General features: G+C 36.6%; 1 protein-coding gene across 1 annotated transcript in view; it reads right to left on the bottom strand.

The window, feature by feature from the left end:
* The window catches only part of LOC308699320 (uncharacterized protein), a 134,590-nt gene extending 110,796 nt beyond the window's left edge, over positions 1-23,794 (bottom strand). The window contains exons 1-2 of the mRNA XM_081380044.1: positions 23,456-23,794; positions 163-284 (exon numbers count right to left, since the gene is read on the bottom strand). Coding sequence (XP_081236170.1) covers positions 163-284; positions 23,456-23,522 — 189 coding nt within the window. The 5' untranslated portion in view covers positions 23,523-23,794. The remainder of the gene's footprint in view (positions 1-162; positions 285-23,455) is intronic.
* Between the last annotated feature and the right edge of the window lie 1,517 nt (positions 23,795-25,311).

The raw sequence follows: 25,311 nt of genomic DNA on the forward strand, positions 1-25,311 counted from the left end.
GAGGTGCACGTCAGGGTACGCATGCTACACACAGCCTACGACGTAGCTACGGCGTGAGTTCGACGCAGAAGTATAAATTAGGCTTCAGTCCCAGAATGACAACTTGAAAGGGTTACCAGCCAGAGTTTTGTAGTGTACAGATGACTAAAATGCTGATTGTACCTTTTTGATCCAGGTGAGCAAGCAGCTGTGGTGAGCCACGAGGTTCTTACAATCACAGAATGTTCTCAGTGGATCCTCACCCACCAGGCCCACATCTCTGCAAATGAAGCACTCAGACTCATCTGTCAAAAGAAGAATGAGAGTTTTAACCCGGAGTATAAGAGCAGAGTTGCTCTAGCAGGAAGAGTCACCAAAGATTTAGATAAGACAAATATATGTTTTCATAGCACTTGAGTGATTCATAATGCACATGCACTCAGAGTTTTTTCTCCAATTATATATATATATATATATATATATATATATATATATATATATAATTACATTAGATGAGGAAGTATTATTGGTTGCACAGTCAAAGCGGTAGATTTATTTGTTTTAATGTAATCATTTTATTAATCTTATTTAGAAATGCAGAAGTAGGCTAAATAAACAACTCATACTTTTGTTTTTGTTTTGTTGGCCATTGTTTGTATCAAGACAGCCTTTAACTGTGCAAAGTCTTTCAGAAATAAATATTTTTAATTTAAACTCAACTAGGCCTATACTGAAATGGTGAGTCTTTTGACATTGATAATAAGATACTTTTTTTTTTTTTTTACTTTGAGATATACTGTATACTTGAGGACTTGATATGTAACAAACAAATCATGTCCATATGATTTTCGTCCACTTTTACGTATTTTTACATTAGAGCTTTTATGTTTACCTGCTAGAAATTGCATGTTCCCTGCTGTGTTTTACTTTACCACAAAACATTATGTTAAAGTGATAGGCCTAGTCCACCCTAAAATGAAAATTGTCATAATTTATCCTCATGTTGTTCTAAAACTGCTTCATCCACCCCACCAGGTGTCAATATAAGTGCATGACATGCATCATATTGGCCATCACAGCATAAAATTTTTATTTTTTTTTAAATCAATTGAAAAATGTGACTTGAGAACCTCTAGTGCTTAATGGCATGCTGCAAAACAATTTATAGATCGAGTGTATGCCCATTACTGAATTTCTGTGGGCGTAATAACAAATTTGCATAACATTAGGCATGCACAAGATAATTATTTGATGATGACAAGAGAGAAATCAAGGTGTTTGTCTTTAATGCCTCACCTAATGCTAACTGCTTATTTACTTGTCACTTTGACATTTTGTCACACTAACAGTGATTGACAGAATTAGTTTTTGTCAAGTCATTAATGCGCTCATACTCTCAAAGTGCTGCCGCAGGTACAATCTGAACAGAAAATTACTCAACTTCCATAAACAGCGAACAAAACAGGGAGAAAACAAGCAATCACGTCAAGCAATAGTTAACCCGTAATGAAGACTTAATCAACCATTAACACCTGAGTGCTTGCAGGGACAATAATTATCTCAGCTTAATTTGTTGTGCAAATTATTTATTAATTAATTAATTACGAACCATAGGAATAATAACCCTCGGTACTTCTAAAGAAATAATCTATTCCAGACTGCCCATGAGCCATTATCTAAAGGCTAACTCAGGCGCGCAGATGGCACTGGGGACGGGGGGGACATGACCCCCCCAGATTCATAGTGACCCGATCCGTCCCCCGCCCTCACTATCCCTACGAAACGCGACAAAAATCGGTAAAACAGGGGATTAATCAGTGTTTTCGCTATACATTATGTGTATACACTATAGCCTACATAAACGTGTTTTTGCCAAACGGATTTAAATCCGATCTTCAATTCCCGCGCTTGGTCCCGCGTCTGTGACTTACTTTCACTTTGATTTGCGATAGTTTGCTTGATGAATATGTTCAGCTTCTCGTCTGCGGCGATGCTGTTCCAGTAGCGTCGCCATATCCGGCTATAACATTACATATAGCCTATAACACGCTCTCACACGTTAATTTTTTAGCATTTTTGGAAGGAGTAAAATTTACATATATGGTTTCAACAACCAGATGCATTTACACTTGTTCAGTTTCGTCTGGGATGCGTCTCAGACCTCCTCCTGAAGTGGTTTGAGCGCGCGGATTCAAATCTGTCTCAAATGCGTTTCGGAGGGCATTTACACCTGGTCTTTTCACGATCGGATAGCTATCCCATCACAGAAAGCGCATGAAGTGGCCAGGTGTAAACAGCCCCTATTTCTGAGCTGAGCCGGTGATTTTCTGAACTGAAAAAAATTGACTGTATAAATGTCATATAAAGGCGATGAAGAGACAAAAAAAATCACCTCGTTTTTTCAAAAACCAAACAATTAGTATTATTATTATTTGCACATAGGTTCTTTGCTTTTTTGTTCATAATGATAGACTTTGTATGCTGAGATAAGCAAATGTTAAAAAAAAACATACTTTGCTAAAGACATGAAGTTTTGGTGGGTGATTGGCAAACTAGTCAAATAACAGTCTGATCATGCATTGCTAGTGGTGATCAGGTAGGCTTTTGTTTACCTTTGGTCATTGTTGTTTATCCATGATTTCAAATAACAATCCCCCAATGGCTTTTTAATGCAAATCATTAGCCCAAATTATGCAAAGTTACTACTTGAGCACTAGTTAAAGCCCAAATTACGAAAATAACGAATTGAGTTTAAATCATTTGCTGACAGCTTGGTCCCCCCCAGTTAAAAAATTCTATCTGCGCCCCTGGGCTAACTCCAGATATCATTATGCTTAATGTTACTAAATATATATGCATCTCATAATGTTGTCCTCCATTTTTCTTATTTGCTTTGTCTGCAGGGTGTATGTGGGTGAAGAGAAAAGTTCCTCCAGTATCTGCCGTGGAGGAGTGTGGGTCTGGATGTCTGCTTTTTGTCACACTAGCAGACACTTCTTCATCCAGTCCCCAGACTGCTTGGCTGCCCAGTATTTGCCGGCATATACATCAAAGTTCTGCAAGAGGCTGGATGTTAATGTCCAAGAAAAATGCAATTAGAAGATATGCCTATAAGATCCAGCCATGCTATCGAGTACAATGCAAGGGTAGTTGTACAGAAAGCAAATGTTTCGTTATAAAAACAACATTATTTCATTTGTTTAAATGCATTCCCCAGCCATATGTCAAATAGGATTTAAATAGGGAAGCAAAACATCCCATGGCATTCAGAGTCATTCATGGAGGGGAAAGTCATCCTGTCTCTTTTATCAGCATATCAATAATAGCCTTATCTTTACAGGGCTTGTACAGGACAGAAGAACATATGCTTGCAATCATCCACCATTTGAAGCCGAATCTATGAGGCTTTCTATGAGACTTTAATCTTGGGTGAAGACACTGGAAATTAAAGAGGAAGTTTGTTAAGTTAAGTCAAAGCTATCTGTGACTCCACAGTGGACAATCCCAACATACACCCTGTGTGTCACTCTACTATGTGTACACTCAAAAGTCCCTTGGAGCAAAAACAAGTTATTTGAAATGTTGTTGTGATAGTGTAGACTAGCAGCCTTATGACGGGGGGTGAATTACAATTTGTCAATTTCTGTTTTGTAGCCAACGAACGAAATATTGCACATTTAAAGACAAAATAAACGAATCACTCTGAGACAACTCCTTACAGCTGAAAATAGAATTCGTTCAAAGAATGATTCGTTCAGGAACGACACAGGCTAGGCCTAATTAACCTATGTAACATCTTACGGCCTACAAAGTATTCAGAGAATAAAAACCTTTGCAGTGCTGTTTATTTGCATATTGTTTAGCCTGCATGTCTTGGCATAACGTACAGCCTAAGTTAGCTGCGTGACTGTTTGCCTGCCGACCGTTTGGCTTCAATACAGCTCATAAACAAAACAGACGTGAGAATGAAGGAGTAGGCTTCTGTTGTTTAGCATACAAAGGCTAACTTCTACATTTCTGATAAACAACTACATAAACTTCTCTACTCGCATGACCTTTTTTGCTTATCGATTGAGTAACGTTAAGTGTTGAAGAATAATTTAATAAGACGCTAACTCACTCACTCACCTTGTACGTGTATTTTTGCAAGCTTTACTGCCGTTTTAACAGGGGATATAATCGAACGCAGCACGCACTGTCCCAAATGTCTCTTCTTATCCCATTTGTTTCGTGAGCATTGAGCAAGTCTGACTTTGACTGTGAGTGTGTAGGCTTGTTCGACTTGAACCGGCACTGCACAGACCGATCGGTTTATGACGTCAAAGTACCGCGAGCGCAATTCAAAACTAAGCATAAGGAGCCGTCTACTTTCTATTCGCTTTCGCGGTACTTTGATGTCATTCACCGATCGCTCTGTGCAGCGCCGGTTCAAGTCGAACAAGCCTTGTGAGTTAGAGTAATGAATCGTTTCAAACTGTCCTATGAAAAGCCTGATTCATTCTAATGAATTGGATCAAACAGTTCATGACCAGATTCGACTCCCTACAAGTCATTTTAGGTCATATTTTAACAGCTAAATGCTGCTTTTCATTTATATATTTTAGAAAAAATGTTTAAAGACATTAAGCATACATTTTAGTATAGTTATTATATATATATAGACCTATTTTTTTTTACTTTTTAATCATACTACACCCATAAAACTTAAGTTGCATCCCAAATTGTGTAGCCTATCCACTACCTTGTATGCTATTCTGTATGTGTGAGTAGTTTGTTCACACATATAATTCCAAAAAGAAATTTCAAGTGCCCGAATGATGCATTTAATTAACCAAAGAAAAAAAAAAAGTGTGGAGCGTTTGACACTTCATGCACTCAAATGTCACAGCTTTAATTATGTACTGGAGAGGCACATGGATGACAAAATAACTGTAGCATATAAAATTCATACCTATATATGAGTGCAGACAGTACATAATTGGGACACAATTAAAGTCACCATGAATTCAAAATTCACAAATCTTTTTTTTTTTTTTTTTTATGGAATATTGCCGTTTTTACTATTTAAATGATTTATCTGCCCACATCATTCTTATTTTTTTAGTTCATGTGCCCTCGTAATCTTTAATCAAAATAATGTCCCCTCCCTTTTGCAGTAGCCTAACATCTCTTCTCTTTTCTGATGTATACTGACTCGGGGGCGGGACAACCACCTGTCACTCACAAGAGATCGCAGCAATAGGCCTATGTCACACTTCCTGCTTCCGGAACGCGGAGTAGGGATTCAGAACTTCCGGTTAACAGTATTTCTCCATAAGGATTTATATTATCAGCCATAATGTCTAAACCATCCGAGGTAGACTGACCAGGAGCTATGAGGTTGTGAAACGAAGGTTTTTGCTCCTGTAGAAGCTATAAATTCGTATGAAATCAACCTTGTTTTTAAGAAAAACATGTTTTATCCACGATCTTATGAAAAAAAACTACACTACCCACAATCCTAAGCATAGCAGCAACGTCTGCTGATTGGTCCAACTCGCTGTTACCATAGAAACGTTTACCTAATTGGCGAACGACCCGCCGCTGTTGTTGTAGTGTACCGGGTTGCTCTGCGTCAGGACGTAGACAGCCATAACTCAGCTTTCACGCTTTTCCACTTGAGAGTTTTCATTTACCATCCGAACCACATCGTCATATGTGACTTCAGGCAGGTTGCGGAGAGATTTGGTCCAGCGGTATCTATCGGACCCCGCCATTGTAAAGAGCTAACCGGAAGAGCTGTATCCCTACTAAAAGACGTACTTCCGGTCTTCAATTTTTTCGTGATATAGGCCTATAGCAAACCACAATGATCCAATGATCCAATCAATTGCAGATGATTTTTTCTTGTTTGAGAAGCTGTTTCACTCGGATATAGGCTACGTCAAAACTGATCATACGCAAAGACCCGCCCCCTTTACTGTTGCTATGTCCGACAAGCCATGCCGCTCTCACGCCACACCATGTTCTCATGCAGTGAAAAATACATTGCGGAGCAGAGAGGACACTGACAGCGCGCTGACCGACAGGACAGACCAGGTTACTTTTGAAACAATGTCTCAACTTTCAAATTTGGTTAGAAATTAGAAATTTAAACAATAAATACCGTTTTGTGGCTCTTTAATGTGTCTGACAGATCGCTGTAGAGCCTCAGTTAAAGCTGCTCGTGAACTGATCATCTCTTCCTTCTAGTTAATTTATAGCATCAAATAAACATGAATGAACATAAGAAGGAATGTTAAAAGACGGAAGAGACAGACGGAAAGACGTCTGTCTCTGTACACTCCGTTTTTCAAGTTAGAGGTAGATTCGGTAGATTCGGCGGATGGCAGATTATGATTGGTCAGATTACCTGTCAATCAAACTCCTGCGAAGGGTCAATTGGGAAGAAAAGACTAACGCATATTCTGTTTCATGCTGACTTTAACAGTTGCAAAGTAAGTTCTTATTTAAATGGTGATTTTGGATTCAGCTTTTGCCCCTTTAGCTTCATCATGTAGCTTTTTGTTAGCAACTTGTAGTGTGATGATTTCCCCTTCGCTTGCCAACGATGCCACTTGTATTTAAGGTTGTATGTGTACCCACAGATTGGACTGTGTGATTTTCATCATACTAGAGCATGGACACTTAAAACGGTTGTCCTTTGCTCAATTGGCACAGTGTTGTTGGCCGAGCAGGAAAGATAAGTCATGTCAAAAAAAAGTTAATGCTCCACCTTGACAGTGCGAGTCAGTGAGTGTGTGTGAGTTTGTGTGTGTAGGCGTGTGCTCACATTGCAGCGAGAGAGAGGAAGTGTGTGCCACTCAAGCTGTGCAGTAATGAGAAGACTAACACGCACGTCTCATCCCATGACTGAGAAATGACCCTTCCCTCCCTCTCTCTTCCTCTTTCTCTCTCATCAGATCCTCCCTCGCTCAGTGAGGTGTTTATTTAATGCCACTGTGACTGAAGCTTTTCTTAATTATGTTAAATACTGTCAGCCTTGATCAGACTCTACACTTAGCAATCACAGGTCCTCCCCTTACCCCCATCAGAGAAGGGCCGCGCACACACACGCTAATGAATACAGACACAGAAGTGCTAATGAAGGCACTCGTATGTTAATTGTGGAGACACACAAGCGCTGACAGATTCGCTTAGTCTAACTAACCCAAAAACATTATGAACGAGTAACAAAATAAACATTTTAAAAATAAATTTAGAGATAAGAAAATAAATACGGTCACGGTATAAAGGACAGTGGATGACCTTTATACTGGACAGTATTGGATGGGGAAAAAATACGAGACTTAAATAGGACCTATTGTGCTTTTTTACATTTCTTAAGTGCATACTGTTGTTGTTTGAGCGTGAAAAAAGGTCTGCAGTTACAAAACAAAATGTCCACTCCAAAGGGATTTATTCTCTATATCTAGTATAAGCACTGTTTCTGAACTCACTGAAACACCTCAGTTGTATACATTTTCTTGTGGGAACGTACAATATTTCTCATTAAGTTTTCTCCTGGGAATGTACAATATTTTAATATTCTAAAAATGAAAGGGGGCAAGGCCTGGTTTATCACCGTCACCGTGATTTTGCCAGGTAAGAAATGTTCCTGGATCAATATATTTTGTTGATCTTGGAACAACATTCCTGAGAAAATTTAGTTCTAACCCTATCCTTACTCTTAAACCTAACCCTACCCATAACTCATCCCTAAAATCAGAGGGAAATGATTGATGGTGAAAAACACTGATGTATAAGCACCTAAACCTGCGGTTGTAAGCCTAACCTTGACATAGACTGTAAATGTGTCCCTAAAATCTGATTGGAATGTTGTTCCAGGATAAAAGTTGGTGAAATCACATTCAGCATCACAACACACTGATCCAGAGGGTGCTTCATAGAGACAGGAACTGAACAGATCTTTACTGACAGACTGGGAAGAGAGGTGTTGCAATAATATAAAATATGTAAGGAATAATTGACGATGGGCCGTTGAATTATTAGAAAAATAACTCACACCTGAGGTGGTGAGGTGAGGTGGAGTACAACACATTGTTCACAAAACATTGTTCAGATGATGTATTTCAAGACATTTGTCAGGTTTTTGTCCATAAAACACTCTTGTGTGTAGGACTAATTTCTTACGTATCTAATCCCAAGCCTCTGTTGCTAATTCCACAATGTAATTTTATAGAGAGAGAGAGAGAGAGAGAGAGAGAGAGTCTGCTGCATCTCTCAACAGTGTTCGGCAGCAGTGTCTCTACTAATAGCAAAATTGTAAGTCTATCTACCTCGCTAGTGATAAATTCATGTAGCTTTTAAGTTGTGAAACTATTTACTGATAAAATCATCAGAGCAGCACTGCCAACACGTTTCTGTGCGAGTGTGTGTCCATACTTTATATGTATGCATTTGAGTGCTAGAGAGAGATAGAAAAAGAGAGCACACGGAAATGTGCTGTCTGTATATAATAAAACGTCAATTTGTTGCAAAAACATGGACATAATTTGTCATTTTTATCCTATTGCTTAATATATTTATTTGCTTGGTCAGTGTCATTGTGAGTTTTGGTTATTTTGCTGTTGTAAGGACTTTTAAAATAACTGAAATCATTTGGCAAGGTGATGGCAATGGAACTGTAATACGGTCAAGACCTGCCTGGAACTACTTCAGCCGTGCGTTTCCCTGAAAATAATTGCACACCTTCGAACGTTATTCAACCAGTCAGATTCAAGCATTCAACAGCCCCCGTAGTATAATTGAAAAATAAGGTGATTTTTGAACATTCAAGCACCTGTTTTAGTAGACCCCATAAACAAAAGCAAGACTAAAAGGGCCTGATAGGTCCTCTATAAGTGGCTTTTATAAAACAGTGGCAAAAGCACTAATAAAGGAAACCTCTGTTTAAAAATGAGTTAAATATATGAACTATATTAGACTGTGTGGTTACCGGTGTGTTTATGGTCAATTTACAATTGCTTTGAACACAGCTAATCCAATTAGAATATAAATCTGTGTGTGTTTTTTTTATATTAAATATTACATTAACACTTTACTTTGATGGTCCCCAAATATCAGTAAAAGCCAAAACCAAAAAAAAAAAAACAGTTTTGATAGTAAACCTCAACAAACTGGCAAATTCCCTTAAAGTCCCCCTGTGGTGAAAATCAAGTTTTTAATGTTGTTTATGTCTATGTGGTATTTTTAATTTTGATGTATTACAATGTCATGATGAACTTTAAGCCTTTCTCCACAGAAGTTCTGAGTTGTTCAAAATAGTTTACGATGATTGTTAGAATGCACCTGTCTGACTCTGAGATGACGAACGGGAACATGGTTTGTGTAACATTAGCAACACATTATTAGTTGTTTGATAACATATTCAAGCAAAAGGCTAATCATATTAATTACCGATAAGCGATAATTAGCGATAATTAGCGAAGGAATACAATTATTCACTACAGGGTGATTGTACAGAATCTTGTACTACATATACAGAATCTTGGCATCTTATGACCCTTCCATACTGTATCACTTCCCAATAGTAAATGGGATAGTATCTCAAACAATGCCAATTTTTGGACGCAAATATGAAAGTCTTCACATATTATTAGGGGTATTGTGTGTTTAATGACTGTTTTGGCTGGGTTTTGCAATTGTTTTAGGTCAGTTTTCTGTGTTTGGGTTTGGTTTCCTTGGTTTTTCACTGATTGATTATGATCTCCACCTGTTCTCTATTTTATTGATACTTACAGCTGTGCCCCAGCCCAGTGCCTTTCTTCACGAAACCACTCATCATGTTACAGTATGTAGCACAATCTCTGGCTCAACCTGGCTGAGACCAGCTCTTTGTCTGTTTTGGGGGACAGCAGAAGGGGAAGGCTGTCCCCAAGCTAAAGGCGGGCATACACTGTGCGATTTTCATCCAATTTTGAGCCGAATTCTGACTCGTGCAACTCTTTTTCGGGTCGGGCCGATTTTCAGCTTTGTCGTGTGTTGTTTGTCGTGCAGTTTTCGTGCAGTGTACAGGGGGAAACGAGAGGTGATTAACCTCTCCCGACCGGCAATCGGATGGTCGGATGAATTTCTGGCATGTTAGAAATTTTGGTCGCTCCTCATGACTATATCGCACAGTTGAAGCAGAGCTACGAACCGATTACCCTAAACTCAGTGTTTTTTCCTTCACTGCGCCTGCGCGAAAACAGTTTCATCAGCAGCAAAAAAAAACAAAAAATATGAAAAGAGGGAGATCTTTAAGTTCTGCAGTTCAAACTAGCTACAAATTACTGTTGCTTACTTCCAGTTTGTGCTGCAAAATAGATTAACGATTACCCACGTCTTCCAAGACACCTGCGATGTAAACTTTGCCTCTTTTATTAATTTGTTGAACAATGCTTTTGAAATAAAGCTGTTTTTAATTTTCATTGATGAATTATTGAAGTGTTTGGACATATTATAGACTGATAGGCTAATTATTAATTATATGCCTATAATTTATTGTAATCGACCTAAAAGTTTTAGACGATTTACAATGAGGAGGAGTAAGCGGTGATGCGCTATGAAATTATTGTGTGCCAATTTAATTATAATAGCCTACCAATTTAAAAATAAAAGTAGCCTAGGCCTTCCCTAATAATATAATAATAATACAGTAATACTACTAATAATTTAATACATAAATTGGAAATGCTAAATCATCTTGATATTGATAGCTGATGCTTGTTTTGACAATCTCTGGATACATGATATTGTCTATAGGCCCAACCCGGCACGAGGGTTTATCGCGCTGATTCGTGCATATTTCACACGTATAGTGTGAGCAGTGAAGTTGCAGCTCGACGTTCGGACCGTATAGTGTGAGCACATAAATCCTGAGGTTTGGCTTTACATCGCATGCGATCTACTCATTCCGTGTGAGCAGGTACCTTGCTGAAATCCCACAGACATCGCACAGTGTATGCCCGCCTTTAGGATGGCCCATTGGATTGTGGATGCCACTGCCTTGGCATTCAAGGCCCAAGGCGTGCCGTATCTTCTAACAGTAATTCCCTGTCCACTTAGTGGCGAGTGCGCTTTTGCTGATTTTCAATAATGGCAGATGAATGGCTTTTCTGACTTATGTGACATTGTTTACAAGCTGTTTTATTGATGTTTTTCTGCGGTTGAAACACTGATTGAGTGATTAGCTACATGAGATGAGTATGGAAGCTTGGTTCCGCCACTGAATAAAACATTTTAAAAGATAATTGCGACTTTTTATCTCACAATTGCGAGTTTACATCTCGCAATTCTGACTTTATTTCTCAGAATTGCGAGATATAAAGTCAGAATTGCGTGAAATAAAGTCAGAATTCTGAGATATAAAGTCAGAATTCTGACATATAAAGTCAGAATTCTGAGATATAAAGTCAGAATTGCGAGATATAAAGTCGCAATTGCGTCTTATAAAGTCAGAATTCTGACTTTTTTTCTCGCAATTGCGACTTTATATCACGCAATTCTGACTTTATAACACATAATTGCGAGTTTATATCTCACAATTCTGACATCTTTTCTCAGAATTGTGAGATATAAAGTCCAATTATAAGGGGGGAAAAAAAGACGGACTTTTTTTTTTTTTTTACCTTAGAATAGTTTATATCTCACAATTCTGACTTTATAACACGCAATTGTGACTTTATATCTCGCAATTCTGACTTTAAAACACGCAATTGCGACTTTATTTCACGCAATTCTGACTTTATATCTCGCAATTCTGAGAAATAAAGTCAGAATTGCGAGGTGTAAACTCGCAATTGTGAGATAAAAAGTCGCTTCCATAGATGAGAGACGTACGGATTTCGGAAAGTTGGACTGTATCTTTCAACATATTTTCTGATGTTCAATCATGTTTATTTCATTCTGTAACATAAAGGAGAAGGGATGATCGCGTTCACTCGTGGTTCACTTCGCTTGAACAGTGATCTCTCGCGCCACATTAAAGAGCGCCAAAACGGTATTGATTGTTTAAATTTTGTGATTTAATGGACAGAATTTGAAAGCCTGAAAGACGTTGTTTCATATCAAAATTAACAAAACACAAAGCTTATTGCGATTTATTGGACAAACATTCACGATGAAACCTGAAAAGTGGCTCACGATTTCTCTTCATAAATAAATGCATAATCTAGCCAATGCTTGTCCTGTTTGTGAATAAAAATGAAAATGTGAACAAAAAAAAAAGAGCCTGTAAATTTCTTATTATCAATAAAATATGAAAAATAAAATGAAGTGTAATAATAGATTATGACGGAATTTATACGACCCTGTCCGTCAAAATGATGGACAATGCGGAAGTCTAACGACCTCTGATAGATATATCCTTGTAAACAAGAACGTTTTGTACACATTTCATTGTGTATATGGTAGGATGGGGGAAGATGCCCCCCTTAAGAACATTGTGGACTTACTTTTAAATTTTAAATTTTATCATGTGCAGGATGATGATGCATCAGTCAATGTGTTATTGTAGGAAAAAATAGAAACATTTAGTTGTTGTCAAATATTAAAAGAGGGGTAAGATGGCCCCTAAACTGGTCTAATTTATATTTTTACTTCAAAATAAAAACTATAAATTTTACTCCACAAACATAAAAACATTAATGTCTCAGCAAGTCGCTCATTAACAAATAAAATACTTTGATATTCAATGTAATTCAATATCATAGATCACTTTTCTTTTTTTCTTTTTTTTTTTACCTCAAAACGGTTTCGGCTGACTAAATCTCACAAATTTTGATAATCAGATGAAATGGCAAAATTACAAATAGTGTAGCAAATCATCAAAAGTGCTGAGATGAGATTGTGTGTCATCTATGGTCAGGAGATAAAAAAGGTGGGTGGGGGAGTCATCATGCCCCAACCAACCCTTTATAGGCATATACAAATATATGTGTGAGTATGAGAGAGTGAGTATACTGTATACATTTACATACTTCACAGAGAGATGCATCATCTAATCGGCCCTGAGCAATTCATGTCCTTCCCTAAAACATCAATTAAAGGCGGAGTCTTGAGTGATGACATTCCCTTTATTAATCTTATGATGTGTCATAACCTGCTCTCCATAACAGGATCATTTGGACACATATTAAAGCTGGCTGTTGTAAAAAAAAATGTATTACCTCATGGGCTAAATGAGTATGTAGTATGTTGGTGAAAAAAAAAAATCAGAATCTATGTGCAAAAATATTATATTTATAAATTGTTATAGCATTTAGAAATCATTTCTCCTGCTAATATTAAAGTGGTGTTTAAGGGAAGCAGCAGGGTTCAATTCACCACAGGCAGTTCTAGCCTGGGGATTGCTTGATTGTGAAATATCCCTTCAACTCCTCCTCTCGTCTCAGCCTTAAACGGACCTCATCATGATCTCTGAAGGAAGTTCCTACGCATGCACTGACACAGGCTGGGCAGAACTGCTGCTTTTTAGCGTTCTGTATTTTCCAGTCATCTCTTCTCATTTCCTGCCCTCAAATGAGTGTGCAGAAAAAAAAAAAAATCCTTTATTGGTTCTCAGTACCAATTCAGTTCAACTAAAATGTGTACGGCCAGGGAAGAGTTATAGGTTTCACAGGAATTTCATCAGCTTTTCAAGCAAACAAACATACAAAGACACACGGTAAAAAAAAGGCCCTTGCAAAGCCCTGTCCATGTCTCACAAATTCCATGTGATTAAGTAACATAGAGATTGAGTCTGTATGTGTAAGTGAGAGAGAGAGAGCATGAGAGAGAAAATAACACAGTGAGTCCAGAGATGTAATAAAGGCAAAGATTGTCCCTCAGGGAATCATGGTTGTGTGCGACCAATATGCTCTATATTTCTTCTTCGCTGTCTTCTATCATCACTTTAATCCCCAAAATTACCAACAAAGCCTTTCTTGAAATTTGAGCGTATTTTCCATGATACAATCATATAATATATGGCGAGGACAGAAATTAACATGGCTGAGCTCAGAGTAAATATTTGAGGTTTGTTTTTCAGCTGTTTTATAACACTGAGTGTGACTGGAGATGGAACAGAATTTGGGTCGAAATGGAGGCCTTGTGGGTCCCTGGCAAATCTGAGGAGATAATATTTGACAAATTAAATTTCCTCACACAATGTTGGGGTGGAGCTTTATGAGACAACTTAAGTTGTATTAGTTAAATTAAATGGGAACTCATAAAATATAAATAAACTAATTTATATTCATTATTTAATGCTTTTAAAAAGACCAGTAATGTGTCTGTTTATTTATACATGAAATATTATATGATATATTATAATGTATATATTTATTTTATTAAGTAATCATTTGAAACATCATTCAGTTACTGGTTTGAGTTTTCAAAAACATAAAAACTGACACCAAACATTAAATTATTTTGTTAATGATTTTCTAATTAATTTAATTTGTGAGATGAAAGAGCAGAATGTTGTAGAATGATAGATATTCAGATATACTAGATATTCAGAATGATAGTGCATATGTTCAAACCGTTGCTTACTCAAATAAAAACATGTATTTTATAATATATTATTTAATGATTCATTTCATATTCATTAATGTAATACATTAGTCTTTTTAAAAGCATTGTGCAATGAATATAAATTTATTTATATTCATTTCTATATAATGAGTTCCTATAAAGCAGACACACTTCCCTCCATAAGCACATCCAACAATTGGAACAACATACACAATATCAGCCCCAGGAGTGTTCACCAAATGACTGCCCACAGCACTGCCTCTGATGTAACTGAACATCTAATGGGCATAAAAGGTGTCAGAAAGCAAGCTACCATCATCTTCACCTCTAGCCTGAGGCGCCACTGCTATAATAGTAATCAAGTCTTTGATTCAGCCTTACATTTTCCAGCTCACATGCCTTTCGATTATCTGCTCAGACCAGGGGCTTTGAAGCCCAAACTTGAACCCATGGCTCTGTTTCCTCTGTGGGAGACAACCTGTCATCAGAGCACTCGTCTCAAGCTCTCATAAAGCGCTGTCTCAGGGCCTGCTGTCTCTCTCAGCTCAGCTCTCGATGAACACTGTTGCCTCGGGTCTGCAGATAGACCCTCGCTGGGCACCAAATCCTTTTAATTACATGTACAGGCTTTGATTGGGATCTTCTCGTTCCTTTGTAAGCAGTTATTGTTACTGACCAGGCAAACGTGGCTATCTGTGCTCCTTTAGATGTCTACAGTCATAAGACATATTACCGGTTCCTCACAATGCTTCCTTTCATCCTAATTCTGTCAAACCAGGGTTGAACCAGACTTATAATGCGGCAAGAGTGCTTTGCCGCTACAGGCTAGAGACTGTGTGTGAAATTTAAGCTGTTCAAGAAGATTTTAGACAGTTATTTCCCTTACAGGCATGGTGGTCATTTTGTGGTTGATGTGTGTTTGTGCATGTGTTAAACATGAGATACCACAGTAGCCTTTATAAAAGTACAAAGGGAGTGTGTAATAGTCTGAGGATGAAACTGACAATACATTAAATGAAATGCACTACTAGCATTATTTATTTGCATTTTATTGTGCATTTGCATTAGTGTTGTTTAGCACCCCATTGACTAAAGGAACCATTCCATATCAGCTAACAGCAAAAATATGCCCATAATATATATATATATATATATATATATATATATATATATATATATATATATATATATATATATATATATATATATATATATATATATATATATATATATTTTTTTTTTTATTATTATTATTATTTTTTTTTTTTAAATATTACAAATTATCCAACATCCATCCTCTAAGTGGGCAATCATTGTCAAATGCAGAAAGTGTGTATGACTACATTGTTATAATATATTTTCTCCATTATTTAATCATCATTTGATGAATTACTGCTGCTGTGTAAAAGAAAATGTACACAAACAGGCAATAATTAAAATAAACATTATTATAAAATATCAATGAATGTAAAATATCAATATATACAGGGGATTCAGAAAGTAGGCTATTCAGACCCTTTTTTCCCCACAGTTTTTTATGTTGCAGCCTGGTGCTAAAATGCTTTTAAATGCAAAGCAAATAATAATTATAATGATAATGAACAATATTTAAAAAGCACACATTGCAGACATATTCAGACCCTTAACTCATTACTTGGTTGTAGCATATTTGGCAGCAAAGCCAACCCGATCTCACGGCAATTCTCACTCACTCGTACGAATTGGTCGTGAGATAGCGTTAGCAAAACATATTGCAGCATATTTGGCAGACTTAAGCCTCACTGTATATATATTTTATACTATACAATTATAAACAAGCAAACATTTTATAAAAGTAATATTTTAATAAAACATATATATTTTTTAAAGTTAATATAAATATACCTGTATATTACTTAGATTTTTTTTAATTATTAAAAAAAACATATATTCTTTTTAATTTGAAATAATTGTCACGTCGCATGTCTAAAGATGATGATGTGATGAAAACAGATGGAAATTGTAGTGTGACTTATTAAATAAAAGTAACCCAAAGCAAAGCAGGTGGTCCAAACATGAGAAAACACAAACGTAACAGCGTAAACAACACGATACCAGACAATGAACTGATGAAACTGAAGGGCTTAAATACACAGGGTGATGAACTCAGTGATGAACAGGTGTGAACTAGGCTAATTAATCAATAACTATAGAAACAAATCAAGAGCGGGACGATGGAAGAAAGGAAAACAGGGAACTTTGGGTATGTTTCATGACAACGATGAACTAAAATGAACAACGGTGAACTTTTTCCTTTGCATTTTACACGTACAGATGACACCGTTGTCAAAGCGATCCCTGTTGACACGGATCAGCGAAAACAACTAAAATCGCTGTACTCTGCTACCAGGCCAGTAGGTGGCAATGTCACTTTGTAAAGAATCACTACACGCCTGTAGACTGAAGATGTAACATGCATGTATGACGTAACTGTTTACACAAATTCGTGTTTTTATAGTTTACATGGAGACAAACGGGATTGTTTTCAAAAACTTGGACTTTATAACCTGTTTTCAAAAGTTTGCGTTTTCAGGCCCCCGTAAATAAACGGCCAAAACACATAAAAAGTTTTCTGTTTGAAAATGGTGTTGTGTAAATGGCCCCTAAGGAAGTACAAACTAAAAGTTCATGAAAACGCAAGCAAACAATCAGACTACATGGATATTCATTAATGCACAAGTAATACCGATCTGGTTTTTCACTGCCCACAACTTTAGTTAATTCACATCTGAGAGTTTTGAGAGTAAGAACAGAAATGGTCTTCAACAGCTACAAACCTGTGTGAGTTTGAGTATGTACAAGATGTTTAAGAAAGTCTCCCTAGTCCCCATCACAGCAGAGTTGACTGACACTCCTCCATCTTTCACTGTCTGTCTCAGCATTTCCAACCATCACACTCTGTCTCTTCCATTACCTCGATCTGCCTCTCAGTTTGTCTCCATCACTCTATTTGAATTAAACACTTTATTTTCTCACTCTCTGTCTTTCACAAATTGCAGTGATGCTTGTATACGGATTAGTTAGAATAATTAAAATTGATTTTAAGGGCCTCAGTATTGAATTCCAAATGAAAAATACATTTTCACATGTGATGAGAGTTTAAAGACAGCTTCAGATGGTTTGCTTTCCACTGCCCTATTCATCTGCACTTAAAATGAATGGAACATTTATATTTGAAAATACACAACACATTTTCTATTATGGTGAATTCTCAGGTCAATGCTGGATGTCACAGTAAAACTGAATGAAGTGAAGATGTGGTACAGTAAGAGTGCAGGTTAAATGAGAGGAGGACTGTGGGTAATTCACTCATGAACATATCAGGTCACCTTCACCAATTATTTCCTCCAAACAATGCAGTTATCCTCTCTCTCTCTCTCTCTCTCTCTCTCTCTCTCTCTCTCTCTCTCTCTCTCTCTCTCTCTCTCTCTCTCTCTCTCTCTCTCTCTCTCTCTCTCTCTCTCTCTCTCTCTCTCTCTCTCTCTCTCTCTCTCTCTCTCTCTCTCTCTTCCCCCTCTCAGTTCAGGATGCATTCTCTTATTACCATCATTATGGCAAGCCCCGGGGCACTTCTCACACGTTGCAAAATAGACTCATCTAAGCAGCTCCAGAAAACAATGGAGCAGCATTGAAAAATAAACAAGTCGCGAGTCAATCGGCATACAGCTGACAAACATGTCTACAGCGATCCATGGCTCCTATAATTAACTGTCAACTGTCTCAGTCTCTGTATGTGTAGCCTCATAATACAAGGTTAGCAATGAACTAACTGGATGAAGTCAGTCTCCAAACACCTTGTGACAGGGAACAAAACTTCCCGATGGATGTCAGTGCTGTTACTCTGTTTGTATTACACGAGCAGAGAGGGAGAAAGAAATATGCTAACATGTTGAACACTCATTTTGAAGTTCCTTTTCATACTTTATGCACCCAGCTGAAGGAACCGCGATAAGTTGTGTCAGAAGTGTAGAATATTTATGACTGCAAAGAGACTTAAAATAGCATCTCTTTTAAGCATTTTGGTGTTTCTTTTTAGGCCAGTGACAAGTTCTTACAAGTGGAAAGGAAAAACATACAGAGTAAGCTTTCTGAGTAGATACCGCTACGGCTTCCTGTGGTTGGAAGTTTTTCGATATTCAGACTACCAGGCAAACTGTCAAAGGATGTCACCCCCTCTTCAGGCTTAAAAAAAAAAAAATCCACTTTCAGGGTAGGTATCGTTTTGACAGTAAAAATCCATGATATTTACAGTAAAACAAACTGACAGCTGTGGTTGCCAGAAATTAACAGTAAAAACAGATTTTAGTAAGGTAGGATCTGGAGCGACTTTACCAGGTCACAAGGTGCGTGGAAGCAAACAGTGATGTCTTGAGTGGAGCTTAGCTGTTGTTTATTTTCTTTGTATGAGTAAATCAGTATGGAGATGTTTTCTTAAAATGTTCATGCATTTTGTCTGTTGTGAACCCTAAAGAAGGCTTAGAATGTTTAGAATTTATTAAAGATCCCCTTACCACAAATGTTGCTGGATTCCCTTTTTTGCACAGGATTTACAGATTTAACTTAAATTTACAGTAAAATGTTACTATAACCACTAATATCTGTTTTGTACCTTTGTAATATACTGAAAACCACCAAAAACAGGTGGTGATGAGAATGTTACATGATGAATCAAAGATCGTCACAAGCAGCTTTCCCACAATCTGAGAAGGTCAATACTAATATATAAAAGGTGCACAGTGTGTAACGTATGTTCTGTTCTGTTTAGTTTAGTTTAACTGTATTTTGGTTCTGTTTTCCCTGTTCCTGTTTGCCTGTGTTCCCTGTCATTGTAAGTGGACCGGGGTGTGTTCCACTGTGCTTTTAGATATACACTTGCAAACTTCCCTAAGCACTTCCCCTGGGGGGAATCTCTGCCACCATTTTGAAGCGAGTTCTTTGGCTGCATTCCACTCCAAATTTTCCAAACTCGCAAACTTCCCTCCGTCTCGTTCACTCGGATGTGCGTCATTGCTTATGTTGCACGAGTGCCCACTGGCGGAACTCGTGCATAAGGTTTAAATGGAACCCACTAAGCCCTTGCTCACTTGGAATCCACTATAGAGAATACCATTCTATGCATATACGTTTTTGGAGAAAATATATAAAATCCTAAAGGTGTACGAGCTGTTGGAGAAAAATAAAATTACACACACACACACTTACACACACACACACACACACAAAAATCAATAGTATAAACTTTGACTGTGAACATAAGGTAGCTACAAGTATTATGTGATTACATCTCAAAATAATTAATATAGCATGCACTATTATGCGATTAATGCTCAAAATAATTAATAGATCATACATTGCTGTGACATCACAATTAAGTTGAATTGTGGGATAGCTGCTATCTGAGTAGACTCGCCCTGTTTTATTATATGTGACAGCAGTCGTCCGTGACGGGCTGCTGTCTTTTACTTTCGTTTTGTTGTTTGTTTATTTTATTTATTAAAGTTGTTGAATGTTCACCGGTTCCCGTCTCCTTCTTCCCACAACATCTAACTTTGCTACAGCTCCCTTGGTTACTGATTAAGTTCACCTGTAGTTCATTTCATTTCCTCATTACCTCTACTTGTGGGATAGTTCACCCAAAAATTAAAATTGTCATCGTTTACTTAACCTCAAGTTGTTCCAAATCTGTACCAGTTTCTTTGTTCTGTTGAACACAAAAGAATATAATTTGAAGAATGTTGGTAAATAGACAGTTAATGGTAGCCATTGACTTCCATAGTAGGAAAAAAAAAACACTATGGAAGTTAATGGCTACAGTCAACTGTCTGGTTTCCAACATTCTTCAAAATATCATCGTTTATGTTCAACAGAGGAAAGAAACTCATACAGGTTTGGAACAACATGAGGATGAGAACATGGTGACAGAAATTTGATCTATCTCTTTAAGCCCTTATTTCTCCTCGGGGTTTTATCTTGTATTAAAAGTGGTATTTTTGGTTATTGTTTCTCATTCCTGTTCCTATATTTTCCTGATTGTCAGTTTATTAAATACTATATATTTGCCATGTTTACCAACCAGCAGATTAATACACATTATCATTCACACAAATACTACACACAATCATGGTAACACACATTTCACTAAATGTCACAGAAATAACTAAGAAGAAACAGTTATTTAAACAAAAATACAACAAATGTGTAGAATCACGCGGGGAATTCTGGGAATGTCAATTTACTGTTTTTCACTGTAAATTATACAATGACTTTTCACATCCAAAAACTTGAAATGTAACAGTATTTTACTATAAAATTACATTAAATGTAAGGTTAGATCTATTACAGTTATTCTACGTATAAAGTATCAGTTTAACCTGTTAATTTTTGGTGATAACTATAAAAAACTATAAATGAATTTTAAAATTAATCATTATTATTTTTTATTTATTAATCATCAATCAAGCTATCTTTACTATGTTGACACATTGACCCTATTTTGGGTAAATATTGCAGTTAATTTGAAATTGTAATTGGCATATTATAATTAATTTGATTTTGAAGTTTTTAAATGATTAACAGGTCCATAATGTCATATTGATATCATATTCCCTAGGGTTAAGTTGACATACAAAAAAAAAAAAAAAAAAAAAAAAAAAAAACAATTTCACAATTAGGCAATTTCATTGTCTGATGTTATACATTATTTTAATTCTTTCAAATATGTAAACTGACTGAATACCAGTATAGCCCAACAATCTATAATCGTTTGTGTTATTGATTTGGACAAATCGAACGGAAGCAGCTTAAGAGTGGAACTTGCAAGAACAGTCTCAGATGTGCATTAAAACCCCAAAATGGCCCAATCGAGGGAAACTTTCGATTCAATTATCAGTGATGTTGTTAATGGCCCCATTAGAAAAAGAATAATGGCAAATTAGGCAACTGCGGGTGAGGAATGGCTTGTGTGACAGCCATCTGGCGAGAACAGGAGGCAAAAAAGCACAAAAAGGAAAAAAACACCATGGCCAGCAGAACCACCCAAACATGGGTCCGGACCTCCACCATATGGCTACATTCATCTTGCGTCTAAAAATGTGGCATCTCCGTCAAAATTCCCTCTCTGTACTGCCACAAAATACGCCTCTGAAAAATGCTCTTTTTTATACACCTTAAAAGTGAAATGTACACTTTTCAAAGGCCTACTATTCTCAATTATCAGTAGTGACACCAGACAATAACTGACTTTATTAGAAAATATTTGAGCTTTCACTTTACAAGACAAATTTTTCTCCCCTCCGTCAGCAGGCAACGTCGATTGTGCAATCCTGTTAATTTGTTCCAAATCATGGAGATTAAAACCACAGAGAGTTTCAAAATGTTGACAACACTTTGCCAAAGAGTGCAATTTCCAGTTATGCTTTCAGTTGGAAACAACCTACACAGGAAGCACATTCTAACAAAAATGGTGGCTTGTCCAGTGATAGTCTCAGTGTCTCAGGGTATTATTTCAGGAAGCTCAGAGTCAGAGCACAAAAGATGTTTGCAAACAATAAAATATTTGACTCCAAGGAAAAGAGAATGTAAAATCTCAAAAGGGATGTTGTTGCTCAAATAGACAGTTTTGTATGACTAATATATGATGGAACATTGTTTTGCATCACAGTCCGGTCAAATGTGACGTGTGGAAAACATTGCTTTCACTCCTAGGATTTCAAAAGTCCCAACTAGTTTACTTCACCTTAAAAGAAAACGAGTTATTACAGTATTTAAATTAGAGGAATCAAATAACCGCTCTCAAATACAGAAGATGATTAAATGGACAAAATGATATAGAATCTATTAATGAATGCATCTGTAATTTCCCCTCTTTCGATGTTTCTTTTAATTAAGGCTTTCATTACTATGTTTAGCAGTCAAGCTAATAATTAGAGAATTGATTTGATTTGCGATTGATATGGTTTTCACTAGCTATGGATTAGCAGGTTTAGATAAGCTAGCGCAATCAGTCTGAGCATTAACATTAATGATATTCATGAATTTCGAAATTTCATCATATTTCACACCCCAAAGCTGTGATTTTTGAGCATGTGAGGATATAGCTTATTACACATATTAATTTGGTTTTGTAGTTTCGGCTGGTGCCAAGACCACCTTTTCTACTTCACCTAGTTTGTTTTTTTATATAATGCTTTTACCATTTGTAAATATTACACTTATTACAAAAAATAATAAACACAAATATAATCAGACAGTTTACTACCAAGAGCATGGCTCACATTAGCAGATGGAAATCCAAAATATTTAATTTTGTCACCAAATGAATTGTGTTGTAAGGATACCCTAATGAAGGGATTACATTTTCCAGCCTAGACTGTGAATGGTGTATTGATATTTGATTATCATTTATACTGTACATACTATTATAGTATTTATTAATATTTAGAATTAGCTTTTATATTTTCAGTTTAATAAAACAATTTTTTTAGTTTTTTTTTTTAAATTTGTACCTAATATTTATACTTTTAATTTGAATTTATAATAACAACACTGGAGTGGTGGTCTCATCGTGCCCTTGAAAATGAGAGGACAGGCATCACAAAGCACAAAAATGTGCTGAGTTTGCTGAATGACACCCCATGTTTGTTCACACGATGTACGTTTGCATTTACATTTGTTTAGCAGTGAGGTCATTGCATTTCCTGCAGATACCCCTGTGCTTTGACTGCACATATTTATATAAAGAATTAAATGATTCAAGTTGAATTAACAGGATGTTCTGCCTGAATCTGTAGCCAGTTTCAAAATGCACTCACTTAAAGTCATATCAAGACCCCCATCCAAAAGACAGTGAAACATTAACAGAGGGGGAAAAATGTGAAAAAGAACCATGAAGACTACATACCTGTGATATTAACACTGACAGTATTTGTATACGTGTTATTTGAGAGAATCTCATATCCTTTTTCCATTCTTTCTCAGTGAAGTTTTTGCTGCCTGTGTGACTCCTCCCAAGAACTTTAAAATCTGCAAAGAGTTTCACTTTCTCTCTTCCCTTCTGAAATGCCCCCTTCTCACTCACACGGCAGATTACATCCAGACGATCTGTCCCGGACACACACAGACAGTGACGGATGGTGGAATCCCACAGAAGTATCTTTTAACAGCTTCTTCTACAGTTCAGCTCTTGGCCAAAATCTACCCAGCTGTGCTCCTCTGTTTTTGTTTATTCAGGAAGTATCCCAAACAGGAGCCAATCACAGCACTTCTCTTTCTTTAAATGATCCCGCCTACTTTTACTTCTCTCTCTGCATTTGTTTTGAAATCCTACCACATATATCTGAATTTATTTTATTTTTACTTTCTGTATTATGTGGGGGTTAAAAAGAGGCCTGTTGGGGTTTGGATGGAAGGATGTGGTCGTATTGTTTTGTACTCGTTTAAAGCATGTGGTTTTCTTGTGAATTTCTGATAAACTACTTAAATGACTCATGGCTCATATGGCAGATCTAGTTGTTTGCTTATTATATTAAATGCAATGCAAAGCATCTTGGGTATCTGAGAAAATAGTTATATTTTGTTATTTATATTACAGCTATGAATGCTTTGAAATACCTTTCTTTGTTATTTCTATAACGCATAGTCGACTGAAGCGAGCAGAGTTGAAGTGAACCCAAGTGCAGTTATATTTTAACAATGGTGACAGTAAAACAGAATCAAATGATGACTTGACTTGAACTTAACATGACTTGACTAACAGACTTGGTTACATACAGACCCAAGAGACAATGGGAAAATGAGGGCTATAAATACACAAGGGCTGCATTTAACTCCACTTTTAGACATGCACTGAAAATTTACTCTTCCCCTCTGGGAATCCACACCGCCATTTTGAAGTGCGTTCAACTTCATCAAGTGGATGAGGGAAGTTTATATGGACAGACCCTCGACCCCTTTGATTTTGACAGAGGGATGAGTCTATTTATTAACAGATATCTCAACTTTAATTTCTAGGCAGTTCAAAACATAAAGTGATATTTCTACTTGGCAAATAGTAATCAGAGTGAATCAAACGAACAAATATAATACAATATACAACACAATAATAAATAAAACCCCTTGACAATTACACCACATGAGGACCGAAAATAGTTTAATGTTGAGACATACTGAAGTGCCTCTTGATAAACATTAGGTTTTGACTGATGGTGCCTCTCCTCCAATTTCAAGGTTATGTGACAGATTACATCTCCCAAAACATGAGCTGAAATTTGATTTAGGTGGACAGGTGCAGGATGTGTGGACATCCGAACCAGCAGTACACATGGACACTGAGTTTAATATACAGTATAAATTGCAAACAGGTATATATTTGAAACATTAAAAAAAAGGCTATCTGTTTTAATTTAACACTGGAAAGGTATTGTAAATTATCTGACAAAAAACAATGATGAAAATGAGAAAATGGCTCACTAATTTATATTCAGTGTTTCAAAAACTCCACATATTTTTTTTTATCTTTACATGTATTATTTACGTATAGTCATTTATTTGCATTCAGAAAATAGTGCATTCATCATTTATAACAGTAAATGATGGCTGTGGTAAATGAATAGTAAATTATGTGATATTTATGGATTTGTTTGCTTCATATTGCTTTACTCTAAAAATAATAATAATGATGTCTGCACGGATGCCTGCAGGATATCATCTTGTTGCATGCACAGAAGTCCTGTACGCCTGCATTTTTTGATCGTATAG

The sequence above is a fragment of the Scardinius erythrophthalmus genome (assembly GCF_964197995.2).
Source record: "Scardinius erythrophthalmus genome assembly, chromosome: 12".
Lineage (NCBI taxonomy): Eukaryota > Metazoa > Chordata > Actinopteri > Cypriniformes > Leuciscidae > Scardinius > Scardinius erythrophthalmus.